This window comes from Lonchura striata, chromosome 1 (genome assembly GCF_046129695.1).
Source record: "Lonchura striata isolate bLonStr1 chromosome 1, bLonStr1.mat, whole genome shotgun sequence".
In the NCBI taxonomy this organism is placed as follows: domain Eukaryota; kingdom Metazoa; phylum Chordata; class Aves; order Passeriformes; family Estrildidae; genus Lonchura; species Lonchura striata.
Window position 1 is genome coordinate 107,291,200 of NC_134603.1, and position 19,636 is coordinate 107,310,835.

Sequence of the window (19,636 nt, forward strand, 5' to 3'; positions counted from 1 at the left end):
CTGCCAGTGTGTTATGGAGCCTGTTCACTGAGGGAGAGACTTTGTGTGATAACTGGGATTCAATGGGACAGCCCTCTTGCAAAATGCTTGTGACTCCCAAGTGAAGAAGGGCTCTGTATGATAAAGTTCCAGGCCCTTCAAAATGATCACCCTAAACCAGCTTTTTCAGTCCATCATTTTGAATCTTCCTGCACATTTTTTTTATGGCAAGAAGGGTTGTGTGTGCATGCTGTTTCACTGACACTCTTGTGGTTTAGAAATGGTGTTCTCCAATTTAGTGTTCCCACTGAAACTCCAAACCAGGCATAACTCATTCACTTTCCCAGTCACCCTCCCTCAGAGGCAGACTGGGGAGGAGAACTGGAGGTACAAAAGGTAAAGATCACATGTTGAGATAAGAACAATTTCCTGGAAAGAGCAATGAGATAAGAAAACAAGCCAAAACTACTACAGTATCCATAACAAAATGAACGAGAGGGGCAAATACTTTGCATGAGATTGTTTGGAACTGGCACCATCCAATTGCTTCCTCCAGCTTGGAACCAGCATTACTCCACCGTTCCTTCCACCACACTTACTCAGATGGAAGAGACCCTGTGAATGCAGGGGGCAGTGGGTTGGAGACAAAGATAACCACACATCCGATGCCTATGTGGCAACAGAGGATTTGTTCTTTGAACCCCTCTTTATAAAGGACATTTTGAAAAACCCAGTCTGGATAGCTCATTGGTCTGACCTTTGATACCACCCAGCTCCTGGACCAGTGTGATGACTGCAGCTTAGGACGGAACATAATTGGCTGAGGTTCCTGTCTGTCAACCCAGGGGCCAGTTTACAGAACCAGCTGAGTTTTTTATCTATAGCTGAATTAATTGCCCAGTACAAGCCAGCTTGTACAATAATAGGACCCCTTCCCCAACAGCCCCAGCAATGACCTGGGGTGGTATAGAACAACCATCCTCTTCCTTTTGCTACTGAAAAAAATCCACCCTGTCCTGGCCAGAACCAGGACACTCATGTAACAAGCCAAATATATCCAAAACACTTCTCTCCATTTAAATTGTTTCTGTGTCATGTGCATCAAGGGTTCTCTTTAATATCAGTATTTGAAGAAGATATTTCGTTATAAAGTTGTGGTCAGACACAATTTCCAGGCTCAGAGGCAGCAGCCACTGGTAAGTCCATAGTGACAACGCAGGTTCAAGGTCAGGCCAGAAGGCCATTTGGCCTAGGTCCAAACTGGAGATGTCCAAGACTGCGATGCCTACAGTGTTGCACATGTGGGAACAATCTGAAAATTATTTCTCCAGTAAAGGGAGGCACCCCAAGTGAGGTTTCCTGGCAGAGTTTCTGGGAGGAAGCCTCTGCTGAAGTGTCATCCAGCTTTTTTTGGAGAAGCTTCAGAGTCAGCTGAGGCTTTTAGAAGACCTCTCTGAGCAAGCTGGCCTTGAAGGTAGGAAGGTACAATCCTGGTCCTTCCAAAAGAAAACTGCATGCTGGGGCAAAAGGAGTCCAAAGAATTGACCACAGGAAATAACACTGGTGTTGTTATCTTCATCAATATGTCATTCTTCCTCTAGAGCGTGGAGCTTAAATTCTGTCACACAAAGAAGGGGAAATAATTCATCATGTCAGTGCAGTAATGTAGTATTTTCAAGTCAAGGTTTTCAGAAGCAAGTGAAATTGGAGTTCTGCTTCTACTGTTAATAGTGCAACTCGAACTCCATATACTGCACCAGCATAATTCTTCTGCCCTGTGAGTATATAATGATAGTTAAGAATGTCATTTCAACTTCATAGAATAAGATATTATCATAATATCTTATTAAGTCTTCAGTAAAGTACGTCATTAGCCAATTTCAATTTTCCCATGGAGAAACGTGAAACCCACGTGTGAAAATTAATATGCTTGAATGGACTGATGAAACAAGTTTCAGCAAGGAAAAAGACTGCCCTGAGCACAGACTGAAGGAAGTGGTATCTTGGCAATGTGAAACACTTCACCTAACATTTCTGTTTGTCAGTCTCAATCAATATGTGTGTCTGTTTCCCAGGAATCAATAGAGACATAGTTCTTTACAGTAGCCATGAGACCCTGGAAGAAAAATCATCTAAATAGCAAAACACAAGCCCATTATCAAGGCTTACAAATGATCAACTAAAAAAGGGTTCTGAATATTTGCATTTGCGATCCCAGCATTGGATGCAAAGAGAGTTTTCTCCAGAGTAAGCTGTAGATAATGCAGCACATATCTGAAGTCAGTTACCCCACTCCCCTGCTTACTCCTTTTCACACTGAAATTTGTATCCCTTTAAAGAGCTTCTATGTAGCATCATCATCACTAATGTCTCAAATAATTTCTAAAATCTCTGTATATTAAGTATACCCTTTAAAAGGTTATTCATACATTTGTATGAATTCTAATAAGAGGATATAATAGTCTGCAATAATTTACAGGTTTATCTTAAGCAGCAAAAGCATTTTGAAATTAAACAATTTGGACTGTAGAAACATGAAAACATGAAAATGCCTTCTGAGAGGGCTTCTTTGGGAATGTTATTTTTAACCATGTTCCATTTCTGTCTTAAATGCCCTTCCTTAGCAGATGGCTTGGGTTTGGACCTCCAGCTTTAATCTTTATTGGTCCCAGAATGAAGTTTTTTGCGTAGTATAGCTTCCTTTATTTCAATTTGGAAATGCTTGATAGTCAGGCTTTGTAAGCCTCAGTGCTGAAGCTCATTTTGTTGTTTTTTCCTCATTTTAAATCTATATATATTTTATGAAACACAATGCATTGCAAGTCGTGGTAATACCTGTTTGGGTCATTGTTAATTCCAAAGGATGGGACACTCTTCAGGATCACAAGTTTGGGAATGTTGTTGCTATCATGAAAACAAGTTAATATCAGTATTCATATGTTAGTGTTAGTTCTGGTCTCAAAAGTGTTCATGCACACTATGTAATTGGAAAAAAGAAAAAAGGCAAATTTTCTTAGGCTGAAATATCACTGTTATTATCAAGAATTCATGGCTTTCAATACAGCAGTGGAGGAACAATGAAACAGAAGTAAAGCTAAATGTTCTGAGGTTCCTCAAGGGTCAGTGGGGAAAGAAAATCAACAGCAGCAGCTGCAGCAGTCTCATCAACAAAAGAAAACCCTTGTGCCTCCCAAAACCAATTTCCAACAGTGCCACAGTCCACGTTCTGTATGAATTGCCAGATATTAAGTTCACATGGATGAAGAGAAGCCTGAAGTCCTTCTGTCTCTTATAATGGCTTTTTCCTTCAACTTAAACTACTGCTTCGGGGCAAGGAGCAACATTTCAAAAGGAGAAATACTTGCAAGAGGTATGGAACTACCAAGGAAAGACCATTTGGAGAAAAAGATCGCATCAGTTCTGCTCACATTGATTGTAGTTTAATTTACCTTGGGATCTTGTTAGTTTTAGTTCATTTGTTAGTAAAATGTTGTCATTGGCTCTTAGGGAGTTGTCATACTTAGTTTCATGTAGGCTGTTATTGCTGCAAATGAGATAAAATGGAGCAGCAGGATTTTCTGGGCTGGATAATGTAGGTGCACAGAAGAATGTCACCCATCTTCTTTTCTGTATAGGTTAAAGGCATTCCTATATGGGTGTGTGAAGCAAGACCCCAAGAATTATTTAGCTATTTTAAGCTTATTTAAGGAATGTTGTGATTGTCTTCATTATAATTAACAGCAAGGGAATTAATCTAAAAATAAGATCATGACTACAAATCTGTGATATCACTATCACTGACATAGCATTTTACAGAACTTATTTTTTATTTTGCCCTGTTGCCACATAATGCATAGAATTCCACCTTACATGATTATCTTTTTGCTCTCAGTCTGATCAAATAATTTCAGTCTGATTTTACGCTCCTTATTAATCATTAATCATTAATCCTTATTAATGCCTACAAGAGTAGGCATTTTTGTGCTAATAATCACAATTTCTGAAGTCTTCCAATGGGACTCTGACATAAAATGAGGCTGTGGCTACAGAAAACATCAGAGGGCACCGCTGTTGAAATATCATTGGTGAGTTCCTAGGCTTTTTTATGTCCTTTTAAAGAAGGTAAATAAACCAGAATTTTTAGCTGTATTAACCTGCAGAATTTCAATGCTAATGGCTTCATGTATGTGTGTATGCTCTTTACCCATCCATCAGGTTTGGGTAGAGATAAGTTTGTCAACTAATCACAAAAAGACACAGCAAAATCATGGAGTCCTTTGACTTATTACTAGTATGTTCTTCATAAGACCATGACATGGCCATGGGCATTCTGTCACGACCTGGCTGGGCAGACCCCAGGCTGAGATATAAGTTTCTTGTGGGACTTCCCCCACTTTGCTGTTGCTGGCACCTGTTCAATCTCAGGTAGTCCTAGCTTTGAAAAATCTATTGTTTCAGAACACATAGTAAAAATTATAATTAACTGGTTTTAATTGAGTATTTATGTCTGTAAGTGTTCTTTTTATTCCACAAATTACATTTAGTTTTTTGAAAGTACTTGCTTTTTCCCTTAGCACTAAGCTAAGACATTTATTCTTAGGCCTTAAATGATCCAGTAAATTTACAGTACACAATTAATTGCAACAGTAGCAAGTTTGGCACACCATGCTGTTAAGGACAGCAGGGTCTGTAGTGGTTTTATAATGAATTCACTCAGCAAATAGTAGCATACAAGGACATCTGACAGCTGCTTTCCCCAGCTAAATCTCACCACTGAGACGCTATTCCAAGAAAAATAACAAGTCAGGCTTGGTTAGTAGTGCTGCAGCTTGGAATATGAGTTTTGACAAGGGAAAAAATCATTTGTACTGTACTAGCTTTTCATGAGCTGGGACAAGGAGTAAATCTCTCCAATGGCAAAATAAAGCTGTCAGACAGCTTTTTCATAAGATGCCATTGGACATCAATACGACAGTTCTCCCTCCTGATCTTTTTTATAGGTTGCTAATTCTGAAAGAAAAGTCATCTCTGCCTACATATTTGTGGATTCAGGCACTGACATTTTAGAACGAGTTATACTAGAACAAAAATACAGACTCAATAAATAGGACTACCCCTATAGCCTTGCTGAAAAGTTGCTTTAGCTAAAAATCTATCTCTAGGAAAAGATACTGTATTTGCTGCTATATATTTTGAGATTGATATATATATATGTATGAAATAAGTTCACTCAAAAATTAACAGGCAAATATCCAGGCACATGAGAATACTTTGATGAACTGAAGAACACAGAAATAGCCATCAGCCTGAGGCTTGGTCACCATTAAGGCAGTAATTTTGTTTTTCAAGCACTTGAATAGGTTTTCTTTTGTCTTTACTGGACATAGATCAAAAAATTTGGGCTTTTCTCATTTGGCCACTTTATATGCACCAAAACATAACTGAAACCTAAGAATTATGGTGAGGACTGATTGCAGGGATCTTCTCTTCCAGGATAAGTTGGAAAGCCGGAACTCCTGGTAGGGCATCTGAATGTCTGATTTTCTGAGTTTCTGGTACTGGAGGTCATGGAAGTTCTTCTAGTTTAGGGTTTAGGGAAGTTCTTTTAGTTCTAGGGTTATGGAGATGGTTATCTTTACCTTCACTTTAAAGTACCCTACTTTATGACTCTAGAGGAAAAGGAGACAGCAATTAATCCTTAATGTGCTCTTAAGAAAACAGTAAATAGAGTGTGTTGTATTAACATTTACTGAAATTTTCTATGCTTTTCACAAGTATTGTCCAATAATTAACTTCATTTTCTATTAAAATCTTAAGACCATTTCCCTTTACTGGATTACGTTTGAGGTATGGCATAATTCTGAGTATCTTACAAAGGAAAAAAAAATAAACACTTTTTTCTAAGGACTGTTGCATTAAAATGCTTTGGCCATGAATTCAAACATCACATCGACTCTTATATTAGCAAGCAAGGCATGTTTCAGAGTTCTCTTTCTGGGCTGCCATTAAATCTTATCTTTTCAGGCAGATTAAACAGTCTTTGCAAATAAATTGTACTGTCAAATAGACCAACCACTTTAGCAAGCTTATAAAGAAAACAAGTGTTTGAGGCTAGTTTTAGTAAAAAAAAGAATTGTTTGCTAGTAGCACTGTGAAAAAAAAGTCAGATGTGAGTGCCTACAAAACAAAAATTAACATAAATAGCAAACTAAAAGTTTCAGGTTATTGTTCCATTAAATGCACAAGTAGCTATAGATTAGGTGTTCCTAGTTTCCTGAAGTGGCCAAGGGTACTTCTAATTTCTTTTCCTTTTATTGTTAGGTTTTTGAATGTCTCTTTTCTCCCCCAAGTTTCCAGTGTGCTCAAATGCCTCATTCATATTGCCATGATGGTTTGACTAATCTCGAGTCTTAGTCATTAGAATGGTGACTACTGATGCAAACTCTATTCACAAATAGTAAACACTCTTTATATTTTTCCCAACTGGTTACAAAAAAAAAAAAAAAAGGTTTATCAGTTAACAAAATAACAAAATGAGACCAGCACCATAAGAATTGACTTCACTTACAATTCTCATATTAAATTCCTGTATATATGTTTCACAGTACATTGATGAGCAAGAAGTGTTACTGGAAAAAATGTAAAATCAGTAAAATATTAATTAAAAAATAATCTCACTACAACCACATATGCAAGAGCTCTCCTTTTGTTTTAGAAGGTTGACTCAAAGTCAGTTCCTACACAAGTACTGTCATTGAAATGTGGAAGTGTGACCTGCCAGAGTCTTCTCTGAGTTCTTTTTTCACAGTTTGAAATGATTCGGCCCTCTGGGTGACCACTGAAGCTGACAGAACCTTCTCATAATCCACTTGAGTTGTGAGCAGGAGCAGAATCTCTCACAGTTTAGGTTCTCCAGTTGTCAGCATCCACTCTTTCCAGGAAACTCCTCAGTTTCTGGGTTTTCAGTCTAGGTGGGCACTTCCCAAGACTTGAGACAGGGGCAACAAACCTGCAAAGTATCTACTCAGCTTCATGTTGATCCAAAACATGCACATAATATTAAAGATAAGGAAAAATCAAATCAGCACAAAACAAACCAGGCCAGCAAAGCCTATCCGGCTTTGACAGCACTGACTTTAAGAATCCTAAACTGGATCGTGTGGATGTACTTGATATGTGAGTGATATCAAACTCCTTTTGATTATTTTTTCAAAATACTAAGTCTTCAAATGCTCAGATAAATGGCTCACAATGCTCATTAAGAAGACTTGACCTGATTGGAATAGATACTGCTGAGGGTGTGAAGAAAAAAGCTGGCAATAAGAAGCAAGGTGAAAGCTGTGAAGCTCACATTAGCATGTTGAACTTTTCAAACAGTGACAAAATTATTCTTTCACTGTCTGTTTTTTCACTGCAATAGCAGATAGAATTCCTGCACAGGTGTTAATGAACCATGACCTTAAATCAAGTTGACCTTGTGTGAGGCTAAATGTACTGGGTATTATAGTGTAGCTGAATGCAAAATGCATGTTTAAAGAAAGTATCTTATTCAAAAATAGAAGAATTATACACAGCTTTCCACATGGGCAAATTGAATTTTATAATTTTTTAAGTATTGTCTTTAATTTCATCATCATATATTACCCCTGGGAAATAGCTTTCATTTCTACCTATAATTAATTCAGCTGGCCAAAGTTACAGTATGTTTTTGAAAAATGTCTTTGGGCCTATTCTTCCAATAACAATGACTGGGTAATTAATTCAAGCTATTCCATTAAAAAAAGTAAAACATTGAGCAAATTAATGTTTTCTGAAAATAACAACAACAATACAAGTACTGTAATTGTTGTTGACATTCCTTAGTATTTAATGGAGATCTATAATACTAATGGAAATTGGAAAGGACTGGAAAGGACCCATTTAATTCAAAGCTATCCAGTCCTGTAAATGAACAAATAATTTCTTCCGGGGAATAGCTAAATATAGTTGTTAAAGTTAGATAGGGTCCTCAATAAGTAATTTTTACTGGTCTTGTTTTTCAGAGGTTCTGAGCCATTGACTTCCATTTGAAAGAATCCCTAGCCTTTCTTTTTAACTATTTTCTTTGGTTTTAAGGACCATATAGAGGTCAGAAAAATTTCCAGAGCAAATGGAAGAGATGTATTTAACTTCTCCAGGTATTTTACAAATAAATACAGTCATCAGCATTCTAAGGGCTGTATTTTGAATGGAGTCCTCTGAATGCAGACTGCCATGGAGCATCAGTCCACTTAACTCAGTTCTCTGAGTTCTTTTAGTATTTCTGCTTCAGTTACTACTACTGAACACCTAGAAATAAGAGCCCTAACATGTTGAAAGTAGCACTATTTTAGTTGATCATTTGCATTTAAAATTAATAAAACCAATAGTTTATATTAAATAATCAGTAGAATACAAAGTGTACTTTCAAAAGTTATACATTTTGAGACCAGATAAAGTTCACTTTAAAAAGTTATACATTTTGAGACTGTTCAGCTATATTAGAAATAAATATATTATTGACTATTAAGAGTTCTGTTCATACTACATTAACTTTTGTTGGGTATGGTTTTATATAAAATGAAATGGTTCACACAAAGATGCATTTATGAGATGAAAAGGGAATCACTTTTTTTATGACACTGTGAGAATACAAATAAGTGATCTGTGAGAATACAGAAAAGTATCCTTAATCATTACTTTTTCTTGAATATTCTGTACAGAAAAACTTAATAGAAAACATCAATTACCAGATTCTTTACAAACTTTGATCTAATAACAGCAAATCTGGCCTACCAGATTTGACCAAAGTTATACATTTTGTTACACATTTATGATAAATATATTTATAATTTATATATTGCTATACAAAGTTATACATTTTATAACCAGCCCTGCAAAGACATTGCAACCACTGTTAGATGCATTACACGTAAATGTTAAAGACTTCTGTCTCTCTGTGTGTGTGTGAGACAGGGAGATTCAAATCACTACAAATATGATTTGAGTCGGATGTTATAGCCATGCTCATACGTCTACATACCCCAATAAAATCATATTGGCCATTTTGTCCTTAGAAGACTATTCTTTCTGTGAGGCCACATGATCTCTTAAAAATTTGGTATCTTTATCCATTTTCTTGGTATCCACACCTTATTCTGATACTATCATTATTTTTCTGCTAAGTCACTGAGCACACAAAAGCTTGCAAGGGGTTTCTCTTCAAGAACAGACATGGAAAGGCATCCTGGTCATAATTCAGCACACACAGACTTCAACACTTCCCACAGCATCCCTCAAAGGAGAGCTGGGTTATACCCAGACAGGAGTTCTGCATCAAGACTTTATTCTAATCAAAACCCCTTTGCAGGCAGTCTTTTTCCTCCTCCATCTTCTCATTATGCTATTTGTCCACAAAAGCTTGGGGGGGGGGGGGTTGGGGGGGAAAAAGCACTCAGTCAACAACTCAGAGAACAACTACAAAGCTTCCCATGACTCAAAATTTATATATAAGTTAAGAAAAGATACTTTAAAAAAACAGAAGAAATATCTTCTTGTATCACTTCTCTTTTGCAATACATTCAAAAACTGCTTTTGGTTTTTAAACTGAATTTATATACTCTTGATTCCATTAGACCAACATTTTTGATAGCTTAGCAAAATAATAACTTTTGGTAAAATAGTCTGATACTTAAAATTACATCCATTAATGATCAATCTTCACACTGGACTGCAGTAATCTACTTGGATTACCCTTTTCCAAAACCTTACCAAGCAGGAAAAAAAAAAAAAAAAAAAGCAAAGGGCTTCTGGGCAGAAAGATTTCCATCCTCAAAAGGAGACTCTAGAGATATAAAAGAGAGTGAAGTGTGAGAGAGAAACAGTGATCCTCTTTCTAATATTTTTTCCTATATAATACATCCTCCTCCCTTCTAGCTTTTCTTGTCTATTGTTTTTTTAATCTCTCCATTTGCAGGGTTTTACTCTTTGTTATGCTCAGTCATAGATGTATCTGCAACATGACTGCATAACATTCCCAGTTTGAAGCATATGAACTTTAGACAAAACGTTGCTCATCCTTTTCTTGGCTGACACAAAGCAGGAAGACTGAAAATCTCATTTGATTTGACTGACACAGAACAGATGGGACATAACTGTGTCTCCACACCTTTTATTAACCAGAGCTGTAATTATTAACTATAATATTGTTATTAACTGTAAAGGAACTCCAGAACCTCTTGTCTGGCCACTGTGGTGTAGGATGGTCTGGTGTGACACATTCCTGTGCCTGGGGTTTTGTCCCACTTCATGGATCCCACCTAATGAGAGCTGCCTACCAAAATCTCCTCTGTTACAAGCCTTAGCACAGTACACCAGGCAATCAGTGCTGGGTGGTGTTCACAAGGCAGTGCTGTGATTATTGGTTGTGGGGATGTTTAGCAGCATACGTCCTGAATGCAAAACCCTTAAAATTGTATATTATGTTCTTGACCTTTTGGAAATTTTAAACATGCATATTAGTTTCTTCCTAAGTTTGTGCTCCTAAGCCTGAGGGTAGGTCTTTTCTTCAGAATGAAGAAGCACGGGGCTTAGTATATATAAAACCACACTAAACACAATAAAAACAATAGATGTGAAAAACAGCTCTGTATATACCAGAATACACTCATGGTTTAAAACTGTACATCAATTGTCATTTAAATGAGTTCAAATATGCCCCATTTCTGCCTGTCATAGTGGTCCATGAGAGCAATCACTGTAGTCTGTAATTCTGCCATCACTTTCATCTGCTTTAATCATTCTACCTATTTCTGGATTTTTGATCTGCTTTTTGACAATTAAAAGTAATCTTTTTTCTCCTAGTGCTTTAATTAGCAGTCTTGCTTCCCAGTAAATTACTTGCTGACTGAATCATGCAATCCTTCACTTGACAGAAAGGATGTAAACAAAGAGAATTTTGAGCAACAGTCAAAACATCAGCATTGGTGCCACAGCATAAAAACTAACTTCAAAGATGAGATTATAAAACCCCATAAAATAGGAGTTTCAGATATCATTAATTCTGTAGCTGAATCCTGTATTAATGAAAGCAATTCTGTCATTTTCTGTAGAAAGATAACATTTACCCTTAAATGTTTTTTAAATAATCTTTTGTACTCAGGGCTACATACTCTCTGAATTGCTAGATTGCATTGCAGGTTTGGAATGCAGCTGCAGCATTCGCATGGCACATTCTTTTAACATGCAGCACTTTGTTCTGTGATAATTGAGTCACAGAAGCTAAAATGACTAATTCAGAATCTAGAATAAAGTCACATTATTACCACACCCATTGCATTAGCACTAGAGCTGAATGGTCACACAGTGCAGGTCAGCAACACCTAATAAAACCTTCAGCCACCACGAATTCTTCACATTACTATATTTTTGTTATTTTATATGATGATAATTCAAATAAATTGGAAAAAGTATTTCCAGAGAGCTGAGCATTTTCAGGATTTGGTCCTCTTTAAACTTGTGTAGATATCTGATTGTTCTCTTCATCTCCAGAATTTAATTTTCTTGAGAGTTTGGTGCGAATTACTTTCAACTTCTGTCTGGAATAAGTAGCTTTATGGTCTAGATGATCAAATCTAATTGTGAAATGGCTATTTTAAGGATTCTGCCTGTAGTTTTGGGGGAATGTGTGAGATGTGCAAACTGCAAATTATGAAAGTAGAATATATATTATGTAGGATTTTATTGGCAAAATCTATTTCATAGATTAATTTCATTTAATATAAAATTGCCAGCAACAGATTAGATGAGGGAAAAGAGACATTTAAAAAAATATGTTTATAGGCTGATCTCAGTCATTACTTTTCAATGTCAAAAATTACTACTTACATTGATACTGATGAAGTTATTCATTTTATTTGAAGTTAAGTTCATATCTGAGTCTCTTCCTAAACCAAAGGATATAAATTATTTTCCAGTAAGGGCATTTTTTCCAAATTAGAAATTAGAGCAGAGATGGTTTATTTATTTATTTATGTGTTTGTACATTATATCTTAGATGGGCCAAAAGGATTATAAATAATCTCAGAGGAGTATATGAAAATATCCAGTTGCAGACCTAATGCAAAGATGTACGGTTACATCAAAGTTCAGAACACCTCTGCTAAAGCATTACATAAAAAAACATAATGCTTTTTTTTAAAATTGTTAAGATGATTTTGGAGTTTGATAAAATGATTTTGTGCTTTGTTTAAAACCAGCTGGTGAGAGCATGATGAACATGTTTGTTTTCTGGTGATGACAGAATTTTAACTTTCAATTAAAAGTTGTTGTTTAGAAAATAAATAAATAAATAAATAAATAAAAAATAAATAAATAAATAAAGCACATTTTCCTGCGCAGCATTCAAGGTCAAATATTGAAACAATCCATCTGATAGCTTAATATGTGAGTTTGAAATTAATTGAAAATAATTATGGGATCTGTCCACATATTCTCAATATTCAGAGTACAATTAAACAGCTAAACAAAAAGCATATAAGATTTAAAAAAAACCATTTCAGTCATTATAAATTGAGTGAATACAAGGAAAGAAAATGTGTTCTGCTTACCTGGCAAGGTCCTTTGGATACCTTTAGCAACAGTGAATTATTTTGTTTGCCAGCAGTGTGGGATGGCTCCTGTTATGTGTTCTTAGCACTGGCATATTAAACATCTGAGTTCAGTTAATGCATTATAGAGCTCTACCTCTTTGCTGCATCATAACCTTGCATTTTCATTCCTTGCAGAAGGGAATCCATATACCTGGTGGGTTGGAAAAGCCAATGAGAAGCACTACTACTGGGGCGGATCAGGACCTGGCATTCAAAAATGTGCCTGTGGCATCGAACGCAACTGTACTGATCCCAAGTACTACTGCAACTGTGATGCTGATTATAAGCAATGGTGAGTGCTTTGCAACAAGGCAAGATGAGAATGACCCAATCTCCTAACTTTTACAACACTGCCATGACTTTGAATATATCTTTTTTCTACATTTCCTTTCTTACCAAAGAAAAAAGGCAAACTTTGTGATCCCTCCTGCAGTGTCGACCCATGCCTGGATTTCCATTTTACTCATGGTGTCTCTGATGGTTAAATATAAGGACTGTATTTATGAATTCCAGCCCACTGAGCTATAGAAAATAAGGCTAAAATTGCAAAGGCATGTCCTCATAAGAAAGCCCAGCATTTTGGTTACCCATGCAACTTTGTCTCCATCAGATTCAGTTATACTGCAATACAGAATTAATTTTATCCCTGCAACTTCATGGTTTTTTCCCCAGAATTTCTCCTCTTTAAAGTGTTGTTTCTGCAACACTTGAATGTGTGTGATATGTATTGAAATCACTCATCTAGTACCTCCAACTCTCATTATCTCTCTTTCATGAGGAAAAAATATGTTTAGAACTAGACGTGTATTATGGAATGAGGCTCTGTATTTTGGAGGAAGTTACCAGACTTTGCATGAAATAATTTAATTAATTAAGGCAGAAAAAAGAGATAAACTTGCATATCTGATATTCCCCATAAACATGAACAGACTGCATAAAGCTCATCATCATTTCAAGTGAGACCCTCTCTGGTTTACAACACTTTGTGGGCCTTAATTATTTGTGTCTTCTTTCTCATGACAGGCAGGATTATATTTTACATGATATGCAATGTTCAGTGGCATATTGAAACCATACTTTTATGAACATTTCTCCCATTAATAGCAATCTATGGGTAATTGAATCAATACTGGCTCATAAACCATTTGAGGTTAATTGAGACATTCTACAGCTATTAATGAATGTAGAGGTACAGAACTGTAGTGATATGTCAGAGACTAAAAAGAAAAAAAAAGAGAGAGTAGGAAGAATCACCGAATCACAGAATAGCAGCGTATGAAAGGGACCTCAGAGTTCCTCTAGTTCAACCCATCTGTTTATGCAGCATCAGCTATAAACTGTTGCCCAGTACTTTTTCTGGAGAGTTTTTTAATTAATCCAAGGATGGACTATGCAGCTTCCCTGTGCATATTGTCTCTGGTGCTGGGACAGGGCACTGTTGGAAAGAATCTGACTCCATCTGCTTTGCACCCTGTTAGGTATTTATGGACACTGATGACATCCCTCTCAACCTTCTCTTCTCCCAGCTAAGCAGCCCCAGCTGCCTCTGCTTCTTTTCATAGGAGAGATGCCCCAATCCCTCTATCATCTTAGTGGCCCTTCATTGGACTCCATTCAGTAATTCCATCTCTCTCTTGCACTGGGGACCACTGAACTGGACCCAACACTCCAAATGTGGCCTCACTAGTGTTGAGCAGGGAGAAGGATGGCCTCCCTTGACCTGCTCTCAAAACTTTGCCTAAGGCACCCCAGGATACCATTAGCTGCTTGGCCTCAAGTGCACATTGCTGGCTCATATTTACCTTGGCATCTACCGGAATTTTTAGTGTTTTTTGCCAAGTTACTTCCCAGCTGGATGGCTCCCAGCATATCCTGGTGCATGGGACTGTTTCCCCCAGGTGCAAGGCTTTACACTCTTCACTGTTGAATGTCATGACATTTCTGTGAGCCCACTTCTCCAGCTTATGAAAATCCTTCCAGATAGCAGCAGGACCCTGATTGGTGTGATCTCCAAGAATGAAGTATGAAAAAAACAAAAATAGACTAATAAAGGAAACCTTCCAGGCCCTGCAAAAATTGTAGATTAGGATGTAGAAAATCAAATATTGCTAGAGACATTGCTACCCTAAGCTTTGACATTGTTAGGATAGTAAGATGTTAGCTATGATATGGGATGATCTGCAGAACACTGCAGATATAGAGGATTCAGTTTTAGAGACAGGATAATCACACATGCTGCCAAACTTCAGAAATATAATTATATAGAGAGAATGAAGAATATAAAGTCAGATGACTCCAACTCAATCATAGGCACTAGAGCAGTGTGGCAGGAGAGATGTAGGTTTGGTTCTGTGTCAAAATGGTAGCAATAAAAGGAAGATATTGTGATAATAATTACAATAATGGTAGAATTAGGAGCACTTACAGTTTTCATTGCCTGAGGCACTGGATGCATATCCATGAATAACAAGGCTCTGTACCATATGTTGACTGTTTTCCTTTTACAAGAGAAATGTATGGGGAAAATGGCACTGGATTTTGACTTCTTCTTGAAGATTCCCCAAGAGTCACAGATGATAATTTAATAAGCAGCATTCACTCATTAATCTTTCTGTAACCTCTGCACCCCCTATATACACTGAGATTATGTGGATTCTACTAATAAACAGATTCATATGGTTATTAGATTTAGATCTAAAATAGGCTTATTATCATAAAAGATCTACAACTGTTTACTCAGAACTTCATACAATACATTATTACATACAATATTTTTTTACATTAGTATCAGATGTTTTTCAGAACAACTACTATTCATTGCAGGACATTTTATGAAAAGCAATTATACCACTGGATACTATATTTTAATCTGTGGTGTGTGTAAATCACAGGAAGAAATTAAAGCTATATTATAGACTTTAAGGACATTTTGTCCAAGATTCATTTTTTTCAGTTTGGTTTTGGCAGAATCTAGTCTTTTCCATAGTCATATATTTTGGATTTGGGAGTTATTTTGAGGAGTCCTACTTAGGAATTTTATCTAGCCAGGTTCATCAATACCTAAAAAGCAAGTGAGCTCCAGAAGAAAGGAGACATTGATGACTTCAGTCATCAGGGCAAAATTCAGCTGGGGCCTCCAACACACCTGTGTCCAATTCTGGTGACAGCAAAACAGCTCCTGGTTTGGACAACTGAATATGTAAGAGTTTATGATGAGCAGACAAGCCTCAGCGTCCCAGCTCATATATTAACAAAGCAGCTTGCCACATCTTGACACCATAGCTCACCAGCACAATTTCTTTTAAAAGGATTTACAATCCCCTAAAAGAGAAGGGCTGAGTAAACACCAAACTGTGGCAGAGAGTTCAGGTGGGACTTTTGCAGTAATTGCAAATCTTGTCCACAGCTGGGAGCACCGCATTTGGTTGTGGTATGCCCACAGTGATGTTCTGTTCCTGGTCAGGCAGTGTTGGAAAAATTGTTTTGGGGTTTTTTGCAGGGGTAATCTACAGAGGGGAGAAGGCAGTAGCAGAGCAATAACTATATTAGAAAAGATAAGGAACTAAAATGGGAAAAGAAGATGCTGTAGAAATTGTGAGGATGAAAGGTGAAGAAGAAGAGCAAGATGCAGGAGAGAGATTTTAAAAGGAAATTGAGGAGCCACTGAAGAATAGGTCAGGCGGGATCAGAATTATGTAGTACAAGTAGAATATTGTCCACTATTTTTATTGTAGAAGTTAGAAATTGTGTTAGAAATTAATAAAGGAATTAAAAATTGATTAATGATTTTATAGCAAAGATGGGAGAATGTTTCCCTGGAGATCTGGATTCTAACCTTGTGTCTCAAACCACATTCCTGCATGATGCTTCTTAAGTTTCATAAACCATTTCTTCACAGAACAGTCATTAGGGTGATCCTAATTTTCTGGGTATCTAGTGGAAACCCAGAAGTCCACTTTGTGAAAATACCAAACATTCACAGCTGCAACTAGAATAAGGGATCACTCTCTGAATGCATCTAATGCAGTAATTCAAAGAAAGAAAAAAAAAAAAAAACAAAAAAAAAACCTAAAAAGCATGTATGTATCTCAGATGGAACACTAAGTATGAGTGTTTTTAACATTAACATCTTCCAGCCTCAGCATCCAATCTAGAATGCAAATTATGCCAGCTACTCCATCATGAGGTACTGCAAAGATAGGTAGATTTATGAAGCAATCATCTGCTGTAATAATGAGCACTATAAAAAATCCAATGAGGAGATGTGGTCTTTATAGAAAGATTTTAAATAACATGTTAGATATAAAATGGTATCCACATATTGAAGCATGAGAGTAAATTTGGAGAGTAGGCAATGTTGTACTAAATTAGTATTGTCTGCATCCTGTACTGAATAATGCTGAAGCTCTCCAGAATAAATAAAAATTCAGGGACCAGTCAAGGATTGCATCATCATGGCAGGAGCAGGGGACTAATTAAAGCTCTTTAAGCATCCTGAAATGCTTTTTTTCCAAAATTTTGTTTTGATTTTTGATTTTTTTTTTTAATCAAGTATGTGAGTAATTTTAAGAACCAGCAGTGTTAAGTATGGATTCACTTAAAATGTAGCTTTTCCCAGGGATTAGTGTATACCATAGGCTTGGTAAACCCTACATCTGTATGGTTTTTCTATTAATGATTTTTAAAATTCCACATCACACATTGTCTATCTGAATAAAATAGTTGCAGAACTATTCAGCACATGCCTAATGTGTTGATTATCATGCCTGGATGGTAAACAAGCCAAATGGTAAATACTGGTAAGGAATATGAGATACAAAATTCAAATTTATGTGTATTTGCACACATAGTCTAAAATAGAACATGATTCTTTAGAAACTTATGTTGTTGCTGCAATGTAATTATAAAAAAGTCATTTTTATCATGGTAAAGAAACAAAAACATAGATGGAAGAGCTTCACCCAGAGTAATCCTGCCAAAATGATCCTTAGTCCCAAATTATCTATGATTTGTGTCCAAAATGAAATTAATTCAGAGTTAAATTGATCAAGTTGTATAAGAAAGGTTAGATTTGCTTGCTAATAGAGATCATTTTTTAAAGTGTGTGTGGTTGACGTTTAGATTGCCTCAATCTCAAGAGAATAAAGGTAGCTGTTATGAGTATCAAGAAGTTCTCTGGGTTGCTATTAAACAAAATATATAATAAAAAAATATATTAAACAAAATATAATCAAATTATTAATTTTAGATAAAACGTAAGACTTTTTGAAAAAAATCTTATTTGAATAAGAACATTATTATTATTAAAATATAGGCAGTTCCTTTAAAAAAAACACTGTCATTGTAGAGATAGGAGCACTGTACTCAATATGTAGCAAATGTAAAGCTCTGCAAAGAAATTTTGATTCCTACTCTCATTTGAGCCTAGGGTCAGTTAAGACTCAGATTGGCCAAAGTTTCTACACCACAGGGTCCTTGCTTTTTATTACAAAGACACAATAAGTCAGAAGACTTATAATATGATGCTGTTCAAGGATTTACTCAGAAAAGGTGACATAAAAAGCTTTTTCATTTAGCGCTTCCTGATGTGAATGCACTTCAGGTTACAAAGTCAGCCATGGACTTTACTCCTGACTACTGATGTGGTTGCTAATCTTTCAAGAACTATTTGGTGGCCCAAAAGATGATCAAAAGGCTTTAAGCAGAATTTGCAGATAAAATTGAGAAAATCAGTGTAGGGAACCTTATTTATAATCTCATAGTTTGGATATTAAAGTTTCTTTCTCCAGGGTCTGTCAAATTGCTTTATTTTTGTGAGGTGTTTTACAGAACACTCTGCAGGATGCATCCCTCTTCCCTTCACAACTCTTGTCCTACAAAGGGAGCTTCAAAAGAAAGTTTCAGGTCATGGAAAAAGATGACTAAACACAGCTCAGAATTGCAAGTTGTTTGAGTGACAGGAATATGGGTGGATGTTGAAAAGCCAGCCTGAAGCTGTGGAAATAACCGATAGGTCATTTGTAGCCACACTTAACAGGCTATTAAAGGCTCCTGGAGCTATAGGTAGACATCAATGATTAAGTTTAGTATGTAATAATTACCACTGAAATCATAGAAATTTTAGTTCCTGACTCCCTGAGGCACTTTTGAAAATCCATCTGTCCTTTAACCTTGTGTGCTCTCAGTAACAGAGCTGCTGGTGCAGAGAGAGCTGGATAGGTAGAAGACAATGGCTTCTCCTGTCCTTTGTTAGAAGCTGCAAACAATGTCTCTGTATTATTTTTTTCCATTACTTTCCCATCTAGGCAGCCACTGGAGTTTCCAAAGAGGTGTTAACTTGATCAGAAGTGTCTAGGCTGTGGAAAGAAAACAAAAACCAAAACCAAACAGAAAACTTATGGTTGGCTCTATGCAGCTGCATTTTGTTTAAATTTAATTACTATTTCTAGTATTATGTAGAGAAAACTTAAGTAGGTAAAAGGGAGGAAATTTGAATATACCTAAAAGAACTTGAAGGACTATAAAAGTACCATTGAAGAACACACATGACTAAAAACATTATATATTTATATATGTATGTATGTATGTATGTATGTATGTATATATATGTATGTATATACAAACAAATAATTTTAATAAAACTAGACAGATTGCATTAAAAATCAAGCATTTATATATGGTAACCTCATATTGAAACAGTAACTTGCAAAAGAGGCATTTTTGCTAAAATAGAGGCTTGTCTTTAATAAGAAAACACAGTAGTTTTTATTACATGAAACAAACAAACAACAAAGAAAAAAGCACAAAACAAAATCTAACAAACAAAAACCCAAAACCAAAAACCAACCAACCAAACAAAACAAAACAAAAAATAATTTAAAAACCCCAGAAATTTATCTAATAAAATTTGTGACATGCTGCTGTTTTGCTGTTTTACTGTTTTACTTCACATCTTTATCAGATGATTAATCACGATTTCCTATAAATTT

At 36.1% G+C, this 19,636-nt stretch overlaps 1 protein-coding gene across 2 annotated transcripts in view; it reads left to right on the forward strand.

Moving 5' to 3' along the window:
- CNTNAP2 (contactin associated protein 2) overlaps nt 1-19,636 on the forward strand; it is a 1,054,227-nt gene that overhangs the window by 848,748 nt on the left and 185,843 nt on the right. For both annotated transcript variants that reach the window (XM_031503926.2, XM_077786381.1), the window contains one exon: nt 12,783-12,939. In XM_031503926.2, coding sequence (XP_031359786.2) covers nt 12,783-12,939 — 157 coding nt within the window. The remainder of the gene's footprint in view (nt 1-12,782; nt 12,940-19,636) is intronic.